The sequence below is a fragment of the Amyelois transitella genome, chromosome 20 (assembly GCF_032362555.1).
Source record: "Amyelois transitella isolate CPQ chromosome 20, ilAmyTran1.1, whole genome shotgun sequence".
Classification (NCBI taxonomy): domain Eukaryota; kingdom Metazoa; phylum Arthropoda; class Insecta; order Lepidoptera; family Pyralidae; genus Amyelois; species Amyelois transitella.
In genome coordinates, this window is record NC_083523.1 from 655870 (window position 1) to 680230 (window position 24361).

General features: G+C 35.7%; 1 protein-coding gene across 1 annotated transcript in view; it reads right to left on the reverse strand.

Annotated features, from left to right (window-relative positions):
* Positions 1-24002, reverse strand: part of LOC106135341 (inverted formin-2) — a 60802-nt gene extending 36800 nt beyond the window's left edge. Inside the window, exons 1-2 of the mRNA XM_013335613.2 lie at positions 23597-24002; positions 19671-19695 (exon numbers count right to left, since the gene is read on the reverse strand). Coding sequence (XP_013191067.2) covers positions 19671-19695; positions 23597-23612 — 41 coding nt within the window. The 5' untranslated portion in view covers positions 23613-24002. The remainder of the gene's footprint in view (positions 1-19670; positions 19696-23596) is intronic.
* Between the last annotated feature and the right edge of the window lie 359 nt (positions 24003-24361).

A 24361-nucleotide genomic window follows, 5' to 3' on the forward strand; every position in this document is an offset into this window, starting at 1 on the left:
GATATTTATTTATTTATTATTGAATAGGTAAGATGGCAAATCTATACTAATATTATAAAGCTGAAGAGTTTGTTTGGTTGGTTTGAACGAACAAACAAACAAACTCTTCAGCTTTATAATATTAGTATAGATTAGTCTTACGGCATGATTTTCAACATTACTCGCGAACTCTTGTTAATAATATAAATATATGGTAGGTAACAGTATAAATAAAAATGCATCCCTTAGTCTAACAGTATCATCTATTCTCATCAACCCACAAGCACTTACAGACAGACAGACAGACGGACGTGATAGTGTCTTTCAATATATCGGTCATTGCTCTGAGGAAACGGCTCGTCGGAAAACATTCGAACTTAAGCTTATTATCAAAACTGGCATTGCCATGCACAAAATGGCAAAAAGCAGAACCCGACTTTGGCACTAAATCAAGAAAGTTATGGTTCCGGCTTGCCATTGAGTTGGTTGTGTAACATTGCCGGTTTGCAAGGTCTCGGTCGCAGGTTCAAAGCCGAGATTAATTTGCAGGCATCATTGGTTTCTTTGTAAACTCTTTATTGCACATAAAAATAAATGTAACAAATTACAGAACATACATACATATTGTCACGTCTATATCACTTGCGGGGTAGACAGAGCCAACAGTCTTGAAAAGACTGATAGGCCACGTTCAGCTGTTTGGCTTAACGGCAGAATTTATAAGCCAAACTTTTCCAAGCAGAGCCGCTTACGGATACTGGTCAATAACTAAGAGTAAAATGATCATATTAACATTGTTTTTTTTGATTTTTTTGATATATAGATAATTCATTTATTTGTAATATTTCTTCAAGACCGCTAATATTATACTGAGAATTTACTACCGACAGACGAAACCGCTGGCAGCGGCTAGCATAAATATTTATCGATCACTATACAATGGTCACTTGATGCCAAGAATAATGACGGACAGACATACGAATTATGGGAAGCTATGCTGTTACGGCGCTTACATGGAGAACAACGCATGATGACTCAAAACTTATAACATTTTAGCAGGGATGGCCGAAAAAAAAAATCAATATTTTATTTCATTGAACGTGGCCATTCAGTCTTTTCAAGACTGTTGGCTCTGTCTACCCCGCGAGGGATATAGACGTGACCATATGTATGTATGTATGTATTTTATTTCAGGCTGTACCTACCCCGCAAGGGATATAGACGTGTCTATATGTATGTATGTATGTATTTTATTTCAGAAAATACGCCTTCGCAAGCACTTTATCACGTCGTTTTATATATAATAACGTCTATATCCCTTGCGGGGTAGACAGAGCCAACAGTCTCGAAAGACTTATAGGCCACGTTCACCTACGTAAAGATGTCGTAAATAGCGACTAAGGGTTGGACTAGCAACCTGTCACTATTTGAATATCAATTCTATCACTAAACCATACAGCTGAGCGTGGCCTTTCAGTCTTTTCAAGACGATTGGCTCTGTCTGCCCCGTAAGAGATATAGACGTGACTATTTATATGTATGTATGTATGCATATATTTATTTCTTTTTACATACATATCTTGCCAACCCTACCACGACCGGAAACGAATACTTGTACCGACCGCCGCGTGCGCCGGACGTATCAACGACCTACGCGAATGGATGCGCAGGAGCATCAAGTTTGTTAAGTTTGACCCCGTTTTGGCTGTATTAGGATAAGTTTATACCAAAACTGTTATTCGTAACGTTAATTAAAGGACAGTGTAGGTAATACATATAAAATTTTAGAATGGTAGATGTGGAATATGCCGTGTGGTTCCCGGCATCAATATTTAAAAGAATAGGACCACACCAACTCTTTGTATTTTGTAAATTGTAAATACATACACAAAGTCACGTCTATATCCCTTACGGGGTAGACAGAGCCAACAGTTTTAAGACTGATAGCCTAACGGCTGAACGCCGTTAGGCTTAATGATAGAATTGAGATTCAAATAGTGACAGGTTGCTTGCCCGTCGCTTAAAAGAACAATTCCCAATTTAATAAGCCGACCCTCAATCGCCTTCTACGACATCCATGGGAAAGAGACGGAGTGGTTCTATTCTTCTTTCTATTGGTGCCGGGAACCACACGGCACAACGCATAATAAATTACGTAACAATCAACATATTTAATACATTTCCATCTTTGCCAAGATTTATTCAATATTTATAGAAACTAGTTATTATTTACTATTATCTCGATACGATCATACATACATTGACCATAAAAGATTCCTCAGAAACTCCATAAGCCTTATAAGGCCGGTGACCATATGTGGACACCATATGCTTCCTAGATTAAAGATTGCAGCACAAAAGAGTCTTGTTACTTGTATCCTGTTACCATAAATTCTCATTTTAATGTGCATATACTCGTATATATATATTTTTAATTACTTTATTTATTAGGTGCTTATTGCGCACGCGACTGCGCGGTGATTTCTGATTTTGATTATTTTTGTCGCTTTGACAGCATATTTTCTCTATTGCCCGAGACTTCGTTCGCGTGGTCTTTCTACGAAATAAAAGCATGTCCTTCCTCAGGGTTAATTCTATCTCGGTAACAAATTTCGTCAAAATCGATTTAGTGGTTTATTTCAACAAAATCGATTTAGTGGTTTAGGCGTAACAGACAGACTTTTGCATTGATATTATTAATAGGGAAGTGCAGATTCTTTCTTGAAAATGTAACATTAATTTTACCTCTTATCAAAATGGTGATAACTGAAAATCAGCGTTTTTGTACTCTTTCCGTGCAAAAAGATCGCTGAGTTTTGACCATTTCGACTTACTACAGCATACTTGTGTTAGTTTCAAGAAATTGTTTATGTTATATTTGTTTGTGTTTGTAGCATTGCCGAATAAACATTTTATCTATATTATTTTCTTTAAAGTGCCTTTACATACATAAGGTATAGGTAATTTTTATGCTTAGAATGGTTTTTCATAAAGTCATTTAAAGAACAAAATATTTAAATGATCAGGTCATCGTTACATCAAAAAACCAATTTTTTTTTGTATTACATATTTTTAGAAAGAAACATTAGACACAAACTTTACTAGTATTTAGAGCATGCATTTTATAGGTACCTGCTAAATTTATAAGTTAACTAGAGGCCGCCGGCGACTTCGTCAGCGTAGAATCATTCCCGCGATGACTCCGAGATAAGAAGTAGCTTATATGTTATTCTGGGTCTTCAGCTACCTACATACCAAATTTCATCGTAATCGGTTCAGTAGTTTTTGCGTGAAAGAGTAACAAACACCTTTACTGACATCCTGACATACACAAACTTTCGCATCTATACCTACTAATATTATAAAGCTGAAGAGTTTGTTTGTTTGAACGCGCTAATCTCAGACACAACTGGTTCAAATTGAAAAAATCTTTTTGTGTTGAATTGACCATTTATCGAGGAAGGCTTTAGAGAAAATGGAAAATGTGGAAAAAACGAGGAAAATTATTCATACTTGAGGGCTTCAATGATGCCTAAAATAACTATTTCACGCGGGCGAAGTCGCGGGCACACTAGTTTATAATATAAGTAGGATTGTTATCATCATTAAATTAATACTCACAATTAACTAGTTCGGGGTATCATCAGGGATTCTGTAAAAAAGGTAAATTCCTTTGTAAATTTAACTTTGAAAAGTTTACGATAACGTCGAATGTAATAGAGAGATGAGAGATAATTTAAAAATCCGTAGAATAACTACAAACTTTATTAGGTCTAGTTTAACAGTATTTAAGAGGACGTGGGTTTAGCTATAGACACGAGATGCAGCAAGAAGCCGCCTGAGAAGAGCTAGCTAGTTGGTGAGCGTTGAAGTAGTCCAAAGGCGAAGGGCCGGTGCGCGCGCGCGCTTATTTAGGGCTCCCGGGCTGTGAAGAATGCGTCACAAATAGTCAACTTGTAACTAAAAGTTTACAAGACCTTTGCACGGGTAGCTTTTATAAATATAAACATACATACATACATACCTACATATAGTCACGTCTATATCCCTTGCGGGGTAGACAGAGCCAACAGTCTTGAAAAGACTGAATGGCCACGTTCATCTATTCGGCTTAATGATAGAATTGAGATTCAAATAGTGACAGATTGCTAGCCCATCGCCTAAAAAAGAATCCCAAGTTTGTAAGCCTATCCCTTAGTCGCCTTTTACGTAATGCATGGGAAAAAGATGGAGTGGTCCTATTCTTTTTTGTTTTGGTGCCGGGACGACATAACCACACGACATAAATATAAACCTTCCTCAGAAAACTCTGTTCCAACATTTTAAACAGGAACAAAATACGGCCACAACTTTCCGAGATAAGCGGATGCTTACAGACAGAAAAAATAGAGGCCTTTGCTTTAGAATAGAATTCATTTAAGTTCAAATTGTTATGTTATGTATTTGCAGCACACTCAATGTTAGATAATCTAATCTGTGTTTACGTTATTGATTTTGCATTAAGACATACTTGTTATAGATGTAAACTGTATATGATAAATATAATGTAAAACTGTTTGTAAACAAATAAAGAGAAAAAAAAAATGGATACAAGGTCGCAACGACCAATCACGCGACGCTATTAGTCGAATAACACCGAATAGTCTAAAACGCGCAAGCAAAGATTTCACGGATTAGAGCATATGTATAACCTCCGACACAACATCGTCTGTCGTGCGGTTCCCCAGGCATTGCTCCTAGCCTGGTGGAAGATTTAGAAGCCAGGGGTATGCCCTTGAACAAGAAACCTAGATTGGGTGAGTCAGATTTTACAAGTCATACAGCTGAATACGTATATATTATTGAACCAAAATATTTACCAATGTTTCTTTAAGTAAAGTCGCCGACAAAAGCGACTTATGTTATATATATATATATAGATATATATAAAAAAAACTAACAGCAATATAGCGGCAGCCGAGCTACAATTAACCTGAACGTACAGACATACATACACACAACCAAACATGGCGCCGCCTTTGAATCAGTCTAGAATTCTAGATTGCTCGCAGATATTTTTAACTGGCTCGTAATTTCCTGGTAGCTGTGGGAATGTGGGATATATTTATTGTAAAGTTATCAGCATTACTTTCGGGAACACAAATACTCATACATATAATCACGTCTATATCCCTTGCGGGGTAGACAGAGCCAACAGTCTCGAAAAGACTGATAGGCTATGTTCAGCAATTTGGCTTTAAGATAGAATTGAGATTCAAATAGTGACAGGTTGCTAGCCCATCGCCTAAAAGAAGAATCCCAAGTTTATAAGCCTACCCCTCAGTCGCCTTTTACGACATCCATGGGGGCGAGATGGAGTAGTCCTATTATTTTGCCTTCTATTGGTGCCGGGAACCACACGGCATTCATTAATACCACTGTTTAACTACTTCTTCCTCTTGGTTTTACTCCCTATTGCATCCTCACATATCTGGAGAGGAGCCCGGGGTATGCTCTCTTTCTCATGGATGTCGTAAAAAGTGACTAAAGGAAGGGCTCATAAACTTGGAATTCTATATGGAGGGAATGGGCTAAAAACCGTTTGATATAGGTATTATCTCTTCCTCCTGGCATTAGTCCCGGTTGCATCCTCACCTCTCTGGAGAGAAGCCCGGGGTATGCCTTTGACCATGGATCCTAGATTGGGTGATTCAGGTTTTTACAAAAAACGACACCCATCTGACCTCCGCAACCTTTGCAGGTAAACCTAACCCGTATCGGATCCATAGTTACACATCCAGTTGCCTGAATGTGCAGGTTTCCTCACGATGTTTTCCCTCACCGTTAGAGCATCGGTTAGTATTCCAACTAATGTACATAACATTGACAATAGTCATTGGTACATGCCCGAGGTGGGATTTGAACCTGTACCTTTCTGCACATCACGTATTTTAACCACACTACCGACGCTTTACGCTCACTACTATTTTTACTACATACATCCTATAGTCACGTCTACATCCCTTGCGGGGAAGACAGTGCAAACAGTCTTGAAGAGACTGCAAGGCCACGCTCAACTTCAATAATTAAATTCACTGCAAAGAACCACAGGATCACAATAAGTTATTCTCTAACAATTCAGTGTAACGAATCATTGATTGCATGTATGTATGTCTGTCTGTACGCATAACAAATGATGTGTTTTGTCAAAAAGACACGCTACTTCCGAGGCCGCCGTCACTTCCTCGTAGGCATTCCGTGACCTCCGCATTAGTGACGGTTCAGATATGTAAAGAATCTATTCCATAAATAAATTATTATGAATGAAATAGATTTATTATCTAAATAGGATACAAGGTAACAAAATATATTCGTTCATTCATTCATTCATTCATATAATCACGTCTATATACCGTGTGGTTCCCGGCACCAATAAAAAAAAAAGAATAGGACCACTCCTTCTCTTTTCCATGGATGTCGTTAAAGGCAACTAAGTGATATGCTTACAAACTTGGGATCCTTCTTTTAGGCGATAAGCTAGCAACCTGTCAATATTTGAATCTCAATTCTGCCATTAAGCCAAACAGATGAACGTGGCCTATCAATGTTTTCAAGACTGTTGGCTCCGTCCTCCCCGCAAGGGATATAGACGTGATCATATGTATGTACCTACGTATGTCAGAATATTCCCTGTGTGCACATTGCAGAAGCATTATATTACAAACTAGCAGTGCCCGCGACTTCGTCCGCGTGGAATAGTTATTTTGGGCATCATTGAAAGCCGTCGAGGATGAAAAATTTTCCCCGATTTTTTTCACATTCTCCATTATTTCTTCGCTCTTTATAGTTGCAGCGTGATGTTACATAGCCTAAAGCCTCGATAAATGTTCTATTCAATACAAAAAGAATTTTTCAATTCCAACCAGTAGTTCCTGAGATTAGCGCGTTCAAACAAACAAACAAACTCTTCAGCTTTATAATATTAGTATAGATTTACACAAATATGACCACCTACGTTACATAAGCGGCCGTGAACAGCGGTTTTGACCTACTTGAGAACATCTGTTTACACCGACTGATGCATGTGTGTAAGTTTTGAACTAACTTTGTTGATACAGGATGAATGGGTGATATGAAAAATCGGCCAAGTGCGTGTCGGGTTCGCGCACGAAGGGTTCCGTACCATTATCGTTTTTTTAAACCTGTTTATCGATTAAGATCGACCAAAATAATAATTAAACCCCGTATGGTTCCCGGCACCAATAGAAGTAAGAATAGGACCACTCCATCTATTTCCCATGGATATCGTAAAAGACGACTAATGAAGGCTTATAAACTTGGGATTCTTCTTTTAGGCGATGGGCTAGCAACCTGTCACTATTTGAATCTCAATTCTATCATAGAGCCAAATAGCTGAACGTGGCCTTTCAATCTTTTCAAGACTGTTGGCTCTGTCTACCCCGCAAGGGATATAGACGTATATATATAAACTTAATGTGTATAAAAGCTTCTATAATTGCCGTATAAAGTCAACAGGAAGACAGACAGACGTACTCACATTAAATGATTTCTTTGTCTATACCCCGCTTGCATAACTATATGTTAAGTTAAATATTTTCTAACTTGTTTGAATGTGTGGTGTTAATTTCTATCGTCTATTTAGACTTTATCTAACCAACGACTTAAAAATATATATATGTTAAGAATAAAGACCTGTGCAGATCTTTATCGAAGTATGTAATTAAAAATATTTTTTAACCAAAACTTACACGCAAAAATTACTGAACCGATTACGATGAAATTTGGTATGTAGGTAGCTGAAGATCCAGAATAACATTTAAGCTACTAGCATTTTTATCCTGAAGTCCCCGCGGGAATGATTCTACGCGGACGAATTCTTGGGTGGCCTCTAGTAACTAATTAAAATAAACTTTGAAAATAGTCATTGGCACACGGTCGAGTTTATATGTATATATATATATATATATATATATAGTGTCAACGTTATATAGTCTGTAGACTATATAACGTTGACACTATATAATTCACAATGCCTCCTACAGCCTTCACTAAACAAATGATCATTAGCACACAATGACAGGCAAGCAATAGGTAATCAAGATGATTTACATATCATTTTCAATTTGGATGCACTATGAATAGGAGACATTGTTAGCTCTTATGGGGTAGAAAGATAATGACGCAAGAAATGCGTTAATGTAATCACGTCTTTATCCCTTCAGGGGTGGTCAGAGCATACACTCTTTGAAGACTATGATCTCTTATTTTGTCTGCTCGTGATATAAACTAGACATTACCTGTGTACTTAGACCTCGTGAACACTTTTTACAAAAAAAAGTATTGACAAAAATTAACATACTTAAATTTTTTGTCAATAATTTTATTTGTAGGTTTCTAAACCACGACCACTATATTTAGCTACTAGCTGTGCCTAAAGCCTTCGTGCATAATGCTTCCTCGATAAATGGTCTATTCAACGCAAAAATAATTTTTCAATTCGAACCAGTAGTCCCTGAGATTAGCGCGTTCAAACAAACAAACTCTTCAGCTTTATAATATAAGTATAGATGTCGATACAATCTGCCTACCCAATTAAATACGTATAACATTATTATTTTAAATTAATTAGATAAAAAATAATAACATACCGGCCGCATACGATAAAGTCACGGCCGATATCAAGGGCGGTCGTTTTTGGCGCCAAAATTGATTGCGTTTGCGCAGACTGCCGATATTCTGAGTATTCCATTCATTGCGCATGCTCATGATTATATTGTTTCTCAATAACTGTTTATTTTCCTCATTTTTGACGTAATTATCCCTAACGGAGTAGACAGATCCACGCTTAATTAAAAATAAAGCTTGTGGATAAATGGTAAGGTGTGTTCATAAAGTTTAACTATTATCAGTTTATTTAATTTAGAAGTTTTCAAACTTTGGTATCATTTTATTTTTCTATGAGTTAAATAAAAAGTTTATGAGTTAAGAAAAATATGACAGTATTCTAAAAAAAACAGCAATAACGTTTTAAAGACATTTTCAATAACATCAGAAATGTACTTATTTGGGAATATCTTTCAGAAATAATTTAAATATTTTTAAGGTCATACGGTGCATTACTCGATAATTTTTACCTACATGAATAATTTAATGTTTTAATATTGGCTAAAAATATTGCATATGTTGCTCAATGTGTGTGATTTTTTCCGTAAAAAAAAGGCTTACCCCGGATTCACTCTCGTGTAAAATTAATAAATTATTTTTTTGCATGTAATTTTTTTCTGTAAGGGCTAATTTTATAAGATTATTTTTATTATGGAGTACCTAAATGTCACGTTATACGTTTAGCCCTATTTTGTTTGAGTAATTACATTAAATATCACTTTTTTCCCGGAGAAGTAGGCAGAGACTACATATTTCCACTTGCCACGATCCCTGAGTATTTCCTTCACTTCATCCACATAACACATGAATGATCAATATAATTCTAGACAAACAAATGATTACAAATTACTTAACGTTATGAATAGGAAATGTGAATTACAATAGAAAGTAAACAATAGAGGGTGCAGCACTGCGCATGCGTTTTTATTGCATCGTGTGTAACGGGCCTTATGTAACGCAGGGCTGGGAAAAGCCGGCGAATGTTTTATTAAAAGGTTCAGTACTTACGTGACAGGATTATCACTACATAGTATAAAACAAAGTCGCTATTTTAGTCTGTTTGTCTGTATGCTTAAATCTTTAAAATTACGCAACGGATTTTGATGCGGTTTTTTGTAACCGGTAGAGTGATTCAAGAGGAAGGTTTTTATGTATAATAACATTTATAATTTTGCACCCGTGCGATGCCGGGGCGGGTCGCTAGTCTATACTAAATCTCAGGTGAAGTTTTTCTTAGCCTTGATTATCTAAGCCTTAAACGAAAAATCGTTTTGTCGTGTGGTTTCCGACACTTTAGAATAGAACCACTTCGTATTTCACCCGTGGATGTCGTAAAAGGCGACTAAGGGATAGGCTTATAAACTTGGGATTCCCCTTATGGGCTAGCAAACTGTTACTATTTGAATCTCAATTCCATCATAAAGCGATAAAGGCTGAATGTGGCATTTCAGTCTTTTCAAGACTTTTGGCTCTGTCTACCCCGCAAGGGATAGCCTTACTTTATACTGCTTGTACACGTGTCAGTCAACTGTATGTGTGTGGCACGTAGGTATCTCCTGAACGGATGAACTGCTTTTTAGCTAGGTTTGATAGTGATACATACTATACAAGGTAACTATACAAGATGGCTGCCGCATACAAAATGTCGAATTTAATTTTTTGTCAGAACTGTCTCAACTCAATAAGAGTATAATTGTGTCGGGAGTTTTTTTTAATTCTGATTTAATTAGATACATATATTTTATCGACTGTCTCCCACTAATCTTTTGTACGTCTGTATACAAAAAAGTGGCCGCTATTTACATCCTACTAATATTATAAATGCGAAAGTTTGTGAGTATGTCAGTATGGATGTTTGTTACTCTTTCACGCAAAAACTACTGAACCGATTACGATGAAATTTGGTATGTAGGTAGCTGAAGACCCTGAATAACATATAGGCTACTATCTTTTTATTCCGGAGTTCCCGCGGGATTGAAGTCGCGGGCGGCCTCTAGTAATGCATACTTTAGAAAGAAATACACCATCTTTTACGTTCATAGTTCTAAGCACTTAATCGTATTTCTTACCAGTGGATGTCGTAAGACGCGATTAAAGAAACAGCACTTCCACTTTCTTTTTTCTCTTTCAGTTACCTAATTCAATAACCATTTTCAGAATATCTGCATCTGTGGGCGTGCCCACTGTGGTTAACGTTATATCCTAATGCCAAAATATTCCCACGACATGATAATTGCTTGACAAACATTACACTAAAAAGCAAAAGTACTAAGTACTTACCGTTAATAGGGAAAAGTGAGCAGATAGACATTAAGTGGGTGCTTAAACTTGTTATTTCGATGACATGATTTTAATTTATTTGTTTACTAACTTCCGTCCGCGACTCCGCTTCTAAAGTTTCCTATGACCGCTGTTGGTGTATATGCAAAATTTCATGGAAATCGGTTCAGTGGTTTTGACGTGAATAACGGACAAACAAACATACAAAAACACTTTCACATTTACAATACTAGTTTGGAAAACTTTAGTGTGCCTTTAAAAAATATATGGTTGTAAATTAAAATCGAAAGTTTATTCAAGTTATTTCAAGATTACAGATTGTCCCTGGCTAAATTCGATACAATATGTGTTTTGGGATAAATGAGTCTGTTTTTAAATGTTTGTTTTGACAAACCGTGTTGCTGATATTAATAAAGTTAATTAATTTATTTTATATTTAAACTATATTCTACAAAATACAAATGTAAAGCCCAATTTGCGGACTTAATGCTAGGAGCATTATCTACTAATCCACCATTGGGTCTGACAGAGAACTGTTATAATGAAGTGATTTTTATTTATTTTATTATTTGTAGACTTATCTTACTTTGTTTAAAGTAAGAGTCTTTATACTAGCCGTGCCCGCGACTTCGTCCGCGTGGAATAGTTATTTTGGGCATCATTGAAATCCCCGTTTTTTCCACATTTTCCATGAATCCTTCTTCGATAAATGGTACCTATATTCAACACAAAATAATTTTTCAATTCGAATCAGTAGTTCCTGAGATAAGTGTGTTCAAAAAAACTCTTCAGCTTTATAATATTAGTATAGATATACAATATTTCAAATTTATGTCATCTGACAGCCCTACATTTTAACTTGTCAGCCCGTGACGGTCAAGTGACAGCTTATTTCCTACACAATTAAAATTCACACGAGTCAATCGAATACCACATTTATTGCTTACGAAATAAACTCCAATACGATCGCATTCCGAATATGCTACACTTAATTCGACACTGCAATGAAAATTGATATTTAAATCATTTCAAATAGAGTTAATTTTAGAATGATACAAAGTGAAATTGAAACTGTCATGGCTGACTTGTTTGATGGATCATAAGGGTATAATAATTCAATAATAGAAGCATTGTTTTGACCTCTTAACCGACTGAATATTGGGCAGTTATGATCGAGCAAAACAAAAACAAACAATTCAAATATACACACTAATTCATTGCTTGCATAATCTCCAAACAACTGAAAAGTCAGGTTTAGCAGAATAGCTTAATAATTGACATATATACATACATACGGTCACGTCTATATCCCTTGCGGGGTAGACAGAGCCAACAGTCCTGCAAAGACCGAATGGCCACGTTCAGATATTTGGCTTTATGATTGAATTGAGATTCAAATAGTGACAGGTTGCTAGCCCATCGCCTAAAGAAGAATCCCAAGCTTGAAAGCCTATCCCTTAGTCGCCTTTTACGACATCCATGGGAAAGAGATGGAGTGGTCCTATTCTTTTATTCATTGGTGCTGAGAACCACACACACACACACACTTAATAATGGAAGACTGACCCTTTTCAAGACTGTTGGCTCTGTCTACCCTGCAAGGGAAATAGACGTGACCATATGTACATATGTATGTAAGTATATATAAAAAAAGAAAAAAAAGTATTTGCTTTAAGGTTGGATTTGAATCTGTACCTCCTTTTACTTCCCGCTTTTATTCGGACACCTCAGCCACTCGACCACCGACCCTCTTTAGGCGTAACTTTCAATGTCACACGAAAACTAAACGCGAGAAAGTATTGTTTACGTTTGACCCCGTGACCCCGCTTTGTTTACCAAACAGATGTTACCAGTGAAATTGAAGCCTCTTCAATATGTATGAGAATGATTTGATGATTCCTAGATAGGTGCTAATTTAGGTAAATACATTATTCAAATACTTAATTAGTAAATTGTAATTAAGTAAGTAATTCCCATGGATGTTGTAAAAGGCGACTAAGGGATAGGCTTACAAACTTGGGATTCTTTTTTAGGCAACCTGTCACTATTTGAATCTCAATTCTATCATTAAGCCAAATAGCTGAGCGTGGCCTATTAGTCTTTTCAAGACTGTTGACTCTGTCTACCCAATAAGGGATTTAGACATGACCATTTGTATATATATGTATGTATGTACTGTAATCTTTATTTACAAATCATTTGTCAATTTTAACAAGCACTTTCCCTTTCTTACAATTTGACGTTAAGTGATGTTGAATGAATAATGTACCTAAGTGGTTATTAAGAAAAGATAACCAAAAGAAAACATCGATATTTTGATACTCGTATTTCTAAAGGATCTGAAGTGGAAGTGGCTGTAGTTTTTATTAATCATTTCTCCATACCTGTATTTAGCCCACGGGTACAATGAGAGGTGTTAAAATCGTGATAGGTGCCGTGCGGTTCCCGGCACCAATTTAACACCATATCGTTCCCAAGGATGTCGTAAAAGGTGACTTAGGGATAGGCTTATAAACTTCGGATTCTCAATGGATGTCAATTCTAACAGAAAACTAAACAGCTGAACGCGTGGCCTATCACTCTTTTCAAGACTGTTTATTATGAAAAGGCTCTGTCTACCCCGCAAGGGATATAGACGTGATTATGTGTATGTACGTACGTTTTTATTAGAATCATAGTTGACAAACGAATAGGCCGATTATCATTCTGTTTTCTCTAATTGAATGATTCATATTCCGTAAAATGCCGGTTTGTTAATATTTCTATCCATCCCATTTCTAATAAAAAAGTTAATTTACATTGTTAATCGTCTTTTTCTTGTTGAAAGTAATAACATTGGTTGGTAATTTAACTAATGCAGGTATGTACTTACAACCGAAGCCGCTGGAAAAAGCTGTTCTATCAATGAAACGCGGTCGAGGCCGCGGGCAAAGACTACATACATACATACATATGGTCACGTCTATATCCCTTGCGGGGTAGACAGAGCCAACAGTCTTGAAAAGACTGAATTGCCACGTTCAGCTATTTGGCTTAACGATAGAATTGAGATTCAACTAGTGACAGGTTGCTAGCCCATCGCCTAAAAAAGAATTCCAAGTTTGTAAGCCTATCCCTTATTCGCCTTTTACGACATCCATGGGGAAGAGATGGAGTGGTCCTATTCTTTTTTGTATTGGTGCCGGGAACCACACGGCAGGCAAAGACTGGTTTACAAAAATGGTGCTTCCTTTATAAGTACCGTATCTCGATTCGTCTCACCCACGTCCCAACTCGTGTGAAATATTTTTGACCTCTTGAAACATCACATTTGAATGACAAAACTGCATCGAATATTGTTATTCATGCTACGAAATATAGCCCTCGTGATGTTGTGACTTTGATGTAACATAAATATGTCTAAGTAGGTATATAAAATTAATTTTATTTAGCCAAGTATTATTGAGGTTTTGAAACATTATTGGGCAAACTAAAAACGGTTAGAAAAATAAATTTAATATATAAATTGAAATTTTGAAACGATTAAGACATTAATGATATACATACATAAACTCTATTACTACTCTAATACTCTTACGCTGAGGGAAAACATCGTGAGGAAACTTGCACATTCAGGCAACTGGATGTAACCATGATCGATCCAATACGGATTAGGTTCTCCTGCAAAGGTTGCAGAGGTCAAATTGTTAAGCGTGTGCAAACAAACAGACAGACTTCTTTTTTTCAAATTCATGCTCAGTTACTATTATTATATCGTTATAAATAATTTTTTGAAAATATACTCAATGTACAGACAAATTTTTTTACTGGTTTATTATATGTATTGATATCTAGCTATCAGTTGTCATAATTATTAAGATCATAAAATCATGTACCTATTGAAAGTTTGGCCGAGCTGTTAAAATATATCTATTTCTTCAAAAAATACCTCTTAAATATAATAAACGTGACCTCTAAACATAATATGTAGTGTGTTCATTAAAACTTACATAACTCATCAACAAATGCTACAGGTGTTTTTAATAAAGGTATATCAGGTAGAACGAGCATCCTTAGGCTAAAATACGGTAATAGGTAATGTTCACATTTGGCAAGTTAGGAAGTTACATTCATATAAACGGCCTCTGTGGCGCAGCGGTAGTACGCTTGTCTGTGACATCGAAGGTCCCGGGTTCGAATCCCTGAATCTGATGAGAAAATAACTTTTTCTGATTGGCCTAGGTCTTGGATGTTTATCTGTGTAAATATATATTATAAAATATAGTATCGTTGAGTTAGTATATCGTAACACAAGTCTCGAACTTACTTCGAGGCTAACTCAATCAGTGTAATTTGTCCCGTATATTATATTTTATTACATTTTATATATATGTTCACGTCTTTACACTAACTTAAGGCAACCAGAAACAATAGTCTCGACAAGACTGAAAGGCCAATATCAGCTGTTTGGCGTAATAATGGAATATGCTGGAATTGCAAATTTAAGCCTATCTCTATTATGTGTTGTTGAAATGTTGTGGTATTAGTGTTACAATTTGGGCAACTGTATGTTTTTACTTTTACTAAGTACTTTAGTGTAAGATATAGTTGAGTGATGATGCTGACTGATTGTCATTTCAATTTCAATAAGGCCTTGATCGACTTTAACGTTGAGCACGGGAAGAGAAGCAGCTAGCACCCTATATTTTTTTTTCTATTGAGAATAAACTAATTTATATTCTTTTAATTTTTTATATACCGGCTATGCACAAACCTACTGAACACTTGACTAGCATGCGAGTTAACTGGAACAATTTGAACTCGCTATCGGATCTACAACTTAACCGTTTAGCCTCTAGCCACAAAAATAATGAGTGGCACAACAGAATGACATCTTCATAAATAATAATAAATACAAGGCCTTATTATACTCGTATATTTTTCAAAGAAATACTTATAGAGTAGGTACAGATTTTGCTAAAATTCGCAAACTGAAAGTTATAAACCTAGGTCACGTCAAGCCATAGTATATAATATATACATATATATATTAGTATCAAAATAATATTTATAAAAATATTATATACCTAGAGAATAAAAAAATTCATATTTTGGTAAAAAATGAGGAATGATTCTTAAAAAGACTGACAGGCCACGTATTTATTCATTTACTAGCTTTCCCCCGCGACTCCGTCCGCGCGGATGTCGGTCTTCGCGTAGATGGTTTATTTCTCCATTTTATTTTCAGTCCGGTCGATTTAGACCAAGAAAATAGGAATGAAGCTACATTAATTCCCATCAAGCTGAAAATGAGTATAATTGTTTAAAACACAATCAAAAGCATTATTTCAAAATTCCCCATGATTCCGGTTTAAGGAAAAAAATTACCCAAGGTCAAAGGTAAGAAAATGGGATTTTCACGATTTTCTTCAAAACGGTAAGTTTTATAGGAAAATTACCTCAGACATAGATTGTAGATCATAAAGATATCTATAAAAAGGAATCAATATTTTTTTTCAATAAAGCTACCGTTTCTGAGATATTACCATGCAAAAAGTTGCAAGCGTCATAATATGCATAAGCACGTCTCGTATATACTCTATGTAGCAGTAATATAAGTAAAAATATTGTTCTGTCGGTAATTTAACTTGAGTTCAAAATATAAAATATACATAAGTATAATGAAACCCAGTCCCTTCATTTATACTGTAGTGAAACCTTGAGACAACATCTGTCTCTCTGTTTAATTGTGTACGTGGCTAGGGTCGTATACCTGCTTTATCTCAGAATGCTCAACACATGAAATACCGTAAGTCTTTAATAATAGTTGTCCTTGCGGGGATACCGTTGTCGGCTATGGACACCACGGCCTCTCATGCCCTAGGAGTGCCGGCCGTTTAGGGCGCCATGCCGCCCTAAATGATACAATCCTCCGTGCTCTTGCCACCATCCATGTTCCAGCCGTTCTAGAACCAAACGGTCTGGCTCGGGATGATGCCAAGAGACCGGATGGTATGACTTTGGTACCCTGGAGATTGGGGCGGCCTTTGGTGTGGGATGCTACTTGTGTCGACACACTTGCGCCTCTCATCTTCAGGTTACTAAATCTAAGGCCGTTCTGCTTCAAATGAGGCAAAAAACCTCAAAAGGCGCAAATATGTAGTTATCGGGATCAAAGTTTACATCAGATGGCAAGTGTGATAGTGATATTGAAAGGAGAGTGAACGCGGGGAACATGGTGAATGGAGCTTTGCATGCCTTTATGAGCAGTCAGAAACTATCCAAACAGGCTCGACTGGCGGTGCACAGGGGCGTGTTGGTCCCGACATTAATGTATGGGAGTGAAAGTTGGGTATGGCAAAAGAAGCACGAAAGCAGAAGTGGAAATGAGAGCGTTAAGGAGTATGTTGGGTGTGAAATTGAGTGACCGGATAAGGAACAGTGTGATAAGGGAATGTTGTGATGTGAAAGAAGATGTAGTTACAGGAATAGAAAAGGGTATGTTGAGATGGTTCGGTCATGTGGAGAGGATGAATGAAAACAGGTTGACTAAGCAGATATAAATGGAGAGTGTGGAGGGAAAGGTCGGGGTGGGAAGACCTAGACGAACATATCTTGATCAAATGAAGGACGTCCTGGTAAAGGGTCAGGTCAAAAGTACCCGAAACCGCCGAGCTTGCATGAAGAGAGTTATGAATGTAGATGAAGCAAAGGAAGTATGCAGGGATCGTGGCAAGTGGAAAGAGGTAGTCTCTGCCTACCCCTCCGGGAAAGAGGCGTGATTTTATGTATGTATGTATGTACATAGTTATCGGTAATATCTATACTTTTGAACCTTTTGGGGTAGAAACTCTGGGACCGGGGGGCCTATCTGCCCATCAGCTTTTCCGACAATTGTCGAAAAAGCTAATTGAGGTATCTCTTGACCGGAGGGCTGGAAATTATCTGGCTCAGAGAATCAGCATTGCCATTCGAATTGGCAATGCGGCCAGCCTTCTGGGCACATTCCCGCATGTTGATGCTATGCAAGGACTGTACAATTTATAAATTAAATTTTAGTTTGTAGTCATCTTATTTCTTTCTTTTTATAAGTAGTTTTAGTTTTAATTTGATTATTGCATTGAATTTGATAATTGTAATCTCTATTTTTGTCCTAAGATGATTTTCTTCACTTAGGGTTATTCTATTTTTTTAAATAATAAATGCGAAAGTTAGTCTTGAGTGCCATTGCGTAGTGAAAACACGTGTTTATTCTAACCTATTTCAGACTTTTTCAAGTTTAATAATAAAAATGTTAAAAAAAAACGCGCTAATAGTACACTACCTCAGAGGTGGCAAGGAAACGGATGCATATTATAACGCTTGCAACTTTTTGCATCGTTATATCACAGAAACGGTAGCTTTGTTGAAAAAAAATATTGATACCTTTTTTATAGATAACTTTATGATCTACAATTTATGTCTGAGGTAATTTTCCGATTTGAAAAACTTACCGTTTTAAAGAAAATTGCGATACACCCATTTTTTACCTTTGACCGTGAGTAAATTTTTTTCCTTAAACCGGAATCATGGGGAATTTTGAAATAATGCTTTTGATTGTGTTTTAAATAATTATACTCATTTTCAGCTTGATGGGAATTAATGTAGCTATGTAGTATTTTTTTCATAGTAATTAGTAGCGGCCCGCTTGCAGCAAACGGTTCAAGCCAAAGCCGACTTTAGGCGCTACAGGTTACGGCGCTAAATCCACTGCGGGTAACGCAACGTGTGTTCGCGGTTCTACAGAACAACGTCTATGTATAAACTGAAAAATTAAGATTTTTTTTTTCTTCGTATTTTTTCGGGATAAAAAGTATTCTATTTTACGCCCAGGATAATAAGGTATAATTATACCAAGTTTCATCAAAATCGAACCGTTAGTTTTCACGTGATGCCTGAACATACAGACAGACAGACAAAAATTTTTTTAATCACATTTTTGTGTTTGGTATCGATCCAGTAACACCCCCTGCTATTTATTTTTTCAATATTTTCAATGTACAGAATTGACCTTTCTACAGATTTATTATATGTATAGATTATTTTTTCAATATTTTCAATGTACAGAATTGACCTTTCTACAGATTTATTATATGTATAGATTTACGCCAATAATACAACGGTAGTAGTACACCTCTTAAAGTATTTGACAGAGAGTTCTTATATAACAAAATATAATCTTGACAGTCTTCATTTCAAATACACAAGACAAAGAACAAGTATATGGGCAAGTAACTAAGAAGTTACTAACAGAACAAACAAGTTGAAAAACATTCACTTTTCTCACAAAATAACAATAGTATGAGATTCAAATAATGACAGGTCGGTAGCCCGTCGTCTAAAAGAACAATCCCAATAACTTTATAGTTAATAATTGGCATAGAAAATAAAAATAAAAAAAAATAAAAAAATAAAAATCTTTTATTTTCAGACAACAAGATCCATATAAAAGTTAGTAGTAGGTACTTACACTATGTTAGTAAACTTTTATTTTACTTGATTATTTCTAACGAGTTAGGCAATCATGTTATTGTGTGAGTTTCCTTGATCACCCTCCTCACCAGAGACTTCCACAGCGGGGACGTGTACCTGTCCGCCAAGGTGTTCCCGTAGAAAATGGAATTCCTGACTTACAAAACACACAGCATAGAATTTAATTGGTATTAATTAACAGTTACTTTAATATATTTTTGTAGTCTAACTATAACTCAATATATATCAAAACTTACCCAAATATGTCGACGAAATCAGCATCTGTAACAAAAGAAAATAAAATAATCATAAATATAAAAAAAAAGTTATGTTCACCACATAAATATTAAAATTATATGGACCTCACGCATAGTTTTTGACACATCCATGACACAGTTCAAGATATTAAAGTACCTGGGTGACCGATTGGTTTTATCAACTGTTTCAATTGGCATCAGAAAAAACACAATTATCATAGCCTAGCAGTCAAATTAATTTTGGAAAAATGATTTGATTGAAAATACTAATTTGCCTTGCGGGGTAGACAGGGATAAGAGGTCTTGAAAAGACTGAAAGGCCACGTTCAGCTGTTTGCCTTGATGATTGAAATGAGGTTAACAACCTTTTATTTTCAAAAATCACAACACACTTGACCTTCAAAAATCAACCTTGACCACCGGTCATTGACCTCGCTTACATAACCCTCAAACCAAATAAAGCTGACCATAGTAGACCGGACAAAAGATTTCGAAACCCATCCGGCTACCCTTATAAGGCATTCTATGGAGAAACCATGTAATTTTTAATACTCAAATGGTATCAATTAGTACCCTTGGGAGTTTAAAATCAGTCTATATATGTTCAGTGACAGTTGACAAGTGAAAATTAAAAGTGTTGGTCGCCATTTTGTTGAGAAATATATGTTACTAGCTTTGCCCGTGACTTCGTACGAGTGGAATAGTTATTTTGGGCATCATTGAAGCCCTCAAGGAGGAATTATTTTTACCGTTTTTCACATTTTCCATTATTTCTTCGCTCCTCTTAGTTGCAGCGTGATGTTTTATAGCCTAAAGCCTTCCTAGATAAATGGTCTATTAAACGCAAAAAGAATTTTTCAATTCGAACTAGTAGTTCCTGAGATTAGCGCGGTCAAACAAACTCTTCAGCTTTATAATATTAGTATAGATTAACATAGTATGAAATAAATGGTTCATGTTGTTTTTGTAGCGAAGAAAAGAGGGTAGTAACTTCTTCTTCTGCGCAAATTGTTATAGGTGCCGTGTGGCAATTTAGAATAGGACCGCTCCATGTATATCGTAAAAGGTGACTAAGGGAAGTACTAATAAACTTGAGATTCTTCTTCTAGGCGATGGGCTAGCAACTTGTCATTATTTAAATCTTAATTCCATCATTAAGTCAAACAGCTGAACGTGGCCTCTCAGTCATATCAAGTCTATTGACTATGTCTACCCCGCAAGATATATAGACGTGACTATATGTATGTTTGACCAAATACTAAACATAAATACGTAGAAAATGGAATTCCTGACTTACAAAACACACAGCATACATTACCATACTTTTGTTGTTAGGATCAATTGCACAGTCGGTATAAAAGGGGAGTAATGTTTACGGCAGGAAAGCAAAGTCGTGGGTCGTGACTCTGTTTAAGTCCATACAAAATATTCATTTCATTACATAATAAGATACATAACCAATAACAATAGACCTCTTCTACCAAAGCAAATGCTGAACTGATGGAGGTCTGTAAATTCTGGTCGGTATTAAGGCTAATGTAAATTGGCCCGTGAGAACAGATATTTTGTTAGGAACTATGTGGGCACCAGGGGTCAAATATGATTGGGCGATTAGCGTCTTTGTTTATTACTGGGAGTTAGTAAGACCACACCTGAAGGTGCATTTTGTATTTACATCTATTTGTACATACCTACATACATACATATGGTCACGTCTATATCCCTTGCGGGGTAGACAGAGCCAACAGTCTTGAAAAGACTGAATGGCCACGTTCAGCTATTTGGCTTAATGAAAGAATTAAGATTCAAATAGTGATAGGTGGCACGCCCATCGCCTAAAAAAGAATCCCAAGTTTGTAAGCCTATCCCTTAGTCGCCTTTTACGAAATCCATGGGAAAGAGATGGAGTGGTCCTATTCTTTTTTTGTATTGGTGCCGGGAACCACACGGGACTATCTATTTGTATACTAGTTTTTACACCCGACTTTGAACATATTTGTCTCCGTTAATACGTCTTTACTTATAATGACATAAAAAATAATTTAATATAAAAATAATAAAACCACTCCATCTCTTTTCCATGGATGTCGGAAAAGGCGACTAAGGGATGGGCTTATAAACTTGGAATTATTTTAGGCGATAGGCTAGCAACGCTGTGACTATTTGAATCTCAATTCCATCATTAAGTCTAACAACTGAAAGTCCAATCAGACTTTCAAGACTGCTGACTCTGTCTACCTCGCAAGGGATATAGACGTGATTATATAAATGAATGAATGAATGAATAAATAATAATAATCTGTTCAACATTTGTTTGATATCATATCAATAAGTGACCAGGTCAATACATCAATTCAACATTTGTTTCCAGAACAATCTTCGTATGCAATGTTTTAAAGTAATCTTGATCTATTTACCAGAACTTTCGCGATTTGGCGGTGTGAATTCCCCTTCCAACTTCAAAATTCACTCTCTGACAGGTATCAAGTACCTACCCACATATATTTTTTATGTACAAAGTTTTTTTTTATGCAATCAACCGATAATAAACCTTCTTTATTCGGACGAAACAATTTCTATTCTTTTTTTTAAACAATTCGTAATTATCAATGAAACTTATGTAGGTTTATCTAGTTAGAATTTTGAGATTACGAGAACGATGAGATTAACTAAAGCTAATCTACATTGATAGATTGCTTGTAATCCCTTGGAATTCGCGTAATCCACTAATATGTAAATGAACTATCTATACGATTTGTATGTTTATCTTTATGTTAAATCGACGTAACTTAGTGGCTTTTGTCTTGATAAAAGGCATAAAATCAATACCAATTACAGAAAGGTGGGTTAATACATGAGTTGAAAGAACGAAAAAATTAATGTAGTGAATGTGTGATTCATATATCATAAGAATTGTAAATCATAACATAATGTATAATCACGTCTATATCCCTTCCTGGGTAGACAGACCCAACAGTCATCAAAAGACTGAAAGGCCACGTTCAGCTGTTTGGCTTAATGATAGAATTGAGATTCAAATAGTGACAGGTTAATAGCCCGTCGCCGCCCAAAAAGGAATCCCTAGTTTATTAGCCTATCAATTAGTCGCCTTTTACGACATCCATGGGAAAGAGATGAAGTGGTCCTTTTTTTCTATTGGCGCCAGGAACCACACGGCAGATTGTTATTCATCTGAAATAATATGTATGTACAAAGATTTCAACACATACAGGTGCACCTAAAGTAACAATAAGAAATAACATCTATAATCGATAACTAATCGATAAAATTGAATCACTAATAATAATATAATTACTCAGCTTTCCTATTTGAAAACAAATAGTTTTTTAGTCATAATAGTTAGAATTACGTGTGTCAATGGTTTTTCTGTTACGTTTTTGATAAGATTTGGCTCGCCAGCCATTTTTCAAAGAATAATGACTTGTTTTTGGCCAAAGCTTTGCTTATGAAGAAGTTTTTCTATAGTTGAATGTAGGCAACTATTGTGATGTTATGTTATTGATGTGTTATAACTATGATGTGAGTTATGCAATAAATGTTTTTGAGTTTAGGTTTGAGATGAAATATAATTATAAATAAATATATTCGGGACAAATTACACTAATCGGGTTAGCCTCGAAGTAAGTTCGAGACTTGTGTTACGAGATACTGACTCAACGATACTATATTTTATAATAAATACTACTACTACTACTACTACATCTAAGGGTCTACTGGAAGAGATTTCTATTGAAATAAGTAGCACCTTTCTACTAGAATTACTGTATTAAATGCTCCTGTAAATAAATTTGTGTACATAAATAAATAAATAAAAAAAAAACTAAATCAAATCAAATTAGTCATCATTAGTAAAAACATTTTTCGAAAAATAAAACTAAAAATTACAAATAGTGAAAAAATGTTACCATTGAAATAACACATTTTAACTAGTTATTAAACTTACTAATAACTAAAACACTAAAAAACTTTATCACAATTTTAACTTAAACATTAGTAAATTTGATTTTTATAAATTCAATCTGTGGCACTTGAATGCTGGTACAATAAACGCACTTCATAATTACTGAAAAAAATGTTTTTTTTTTTTTTGTTTTAACACTACACACTATAGCAAAGCACTCACACCTATTAGGCACTAGATTTTTATTGACTTGAACGTGATGAGACTGACCAACTGACTAATTAGGACTGGCGAATAAATTAATAACATAAAACTAGAAACGCTGGCTGTATGTGCTTATACCTTTGCCGGCCCGCGATAAAATATAACAAAAAAAAAGTAAAAAACCTTTGCGTAACGCGAATGGCAAAATAATGATAAAGTTTATTGTCACATCAAACCATTATCACTTTGAAGTGGTCGGAAGGTCGTTTCTTATCTTATCTTTTATCTTTCACTAGTCATAATCCTACGTTTCTATTTTTACGTTATAAATCTTATGACCATTGAGTTTTTAAAAATAAACTAGTTGATTTCTCCTGCGGTGTCCCCGGCGCCCCTCTTCGCAGCCCGGGAGCCCTATTAAAGGGGAGGAGGATCTTCAACTTTGGACTATCAGCGTTCACTATTTATCCTATAGCGGCTACTTGCTGGTTCTCGAGTCTATAGCTAAACCCACGACCACATTTAACTTGTAAAACTAGTCCAAATAAAGATTGTTTTTACATAC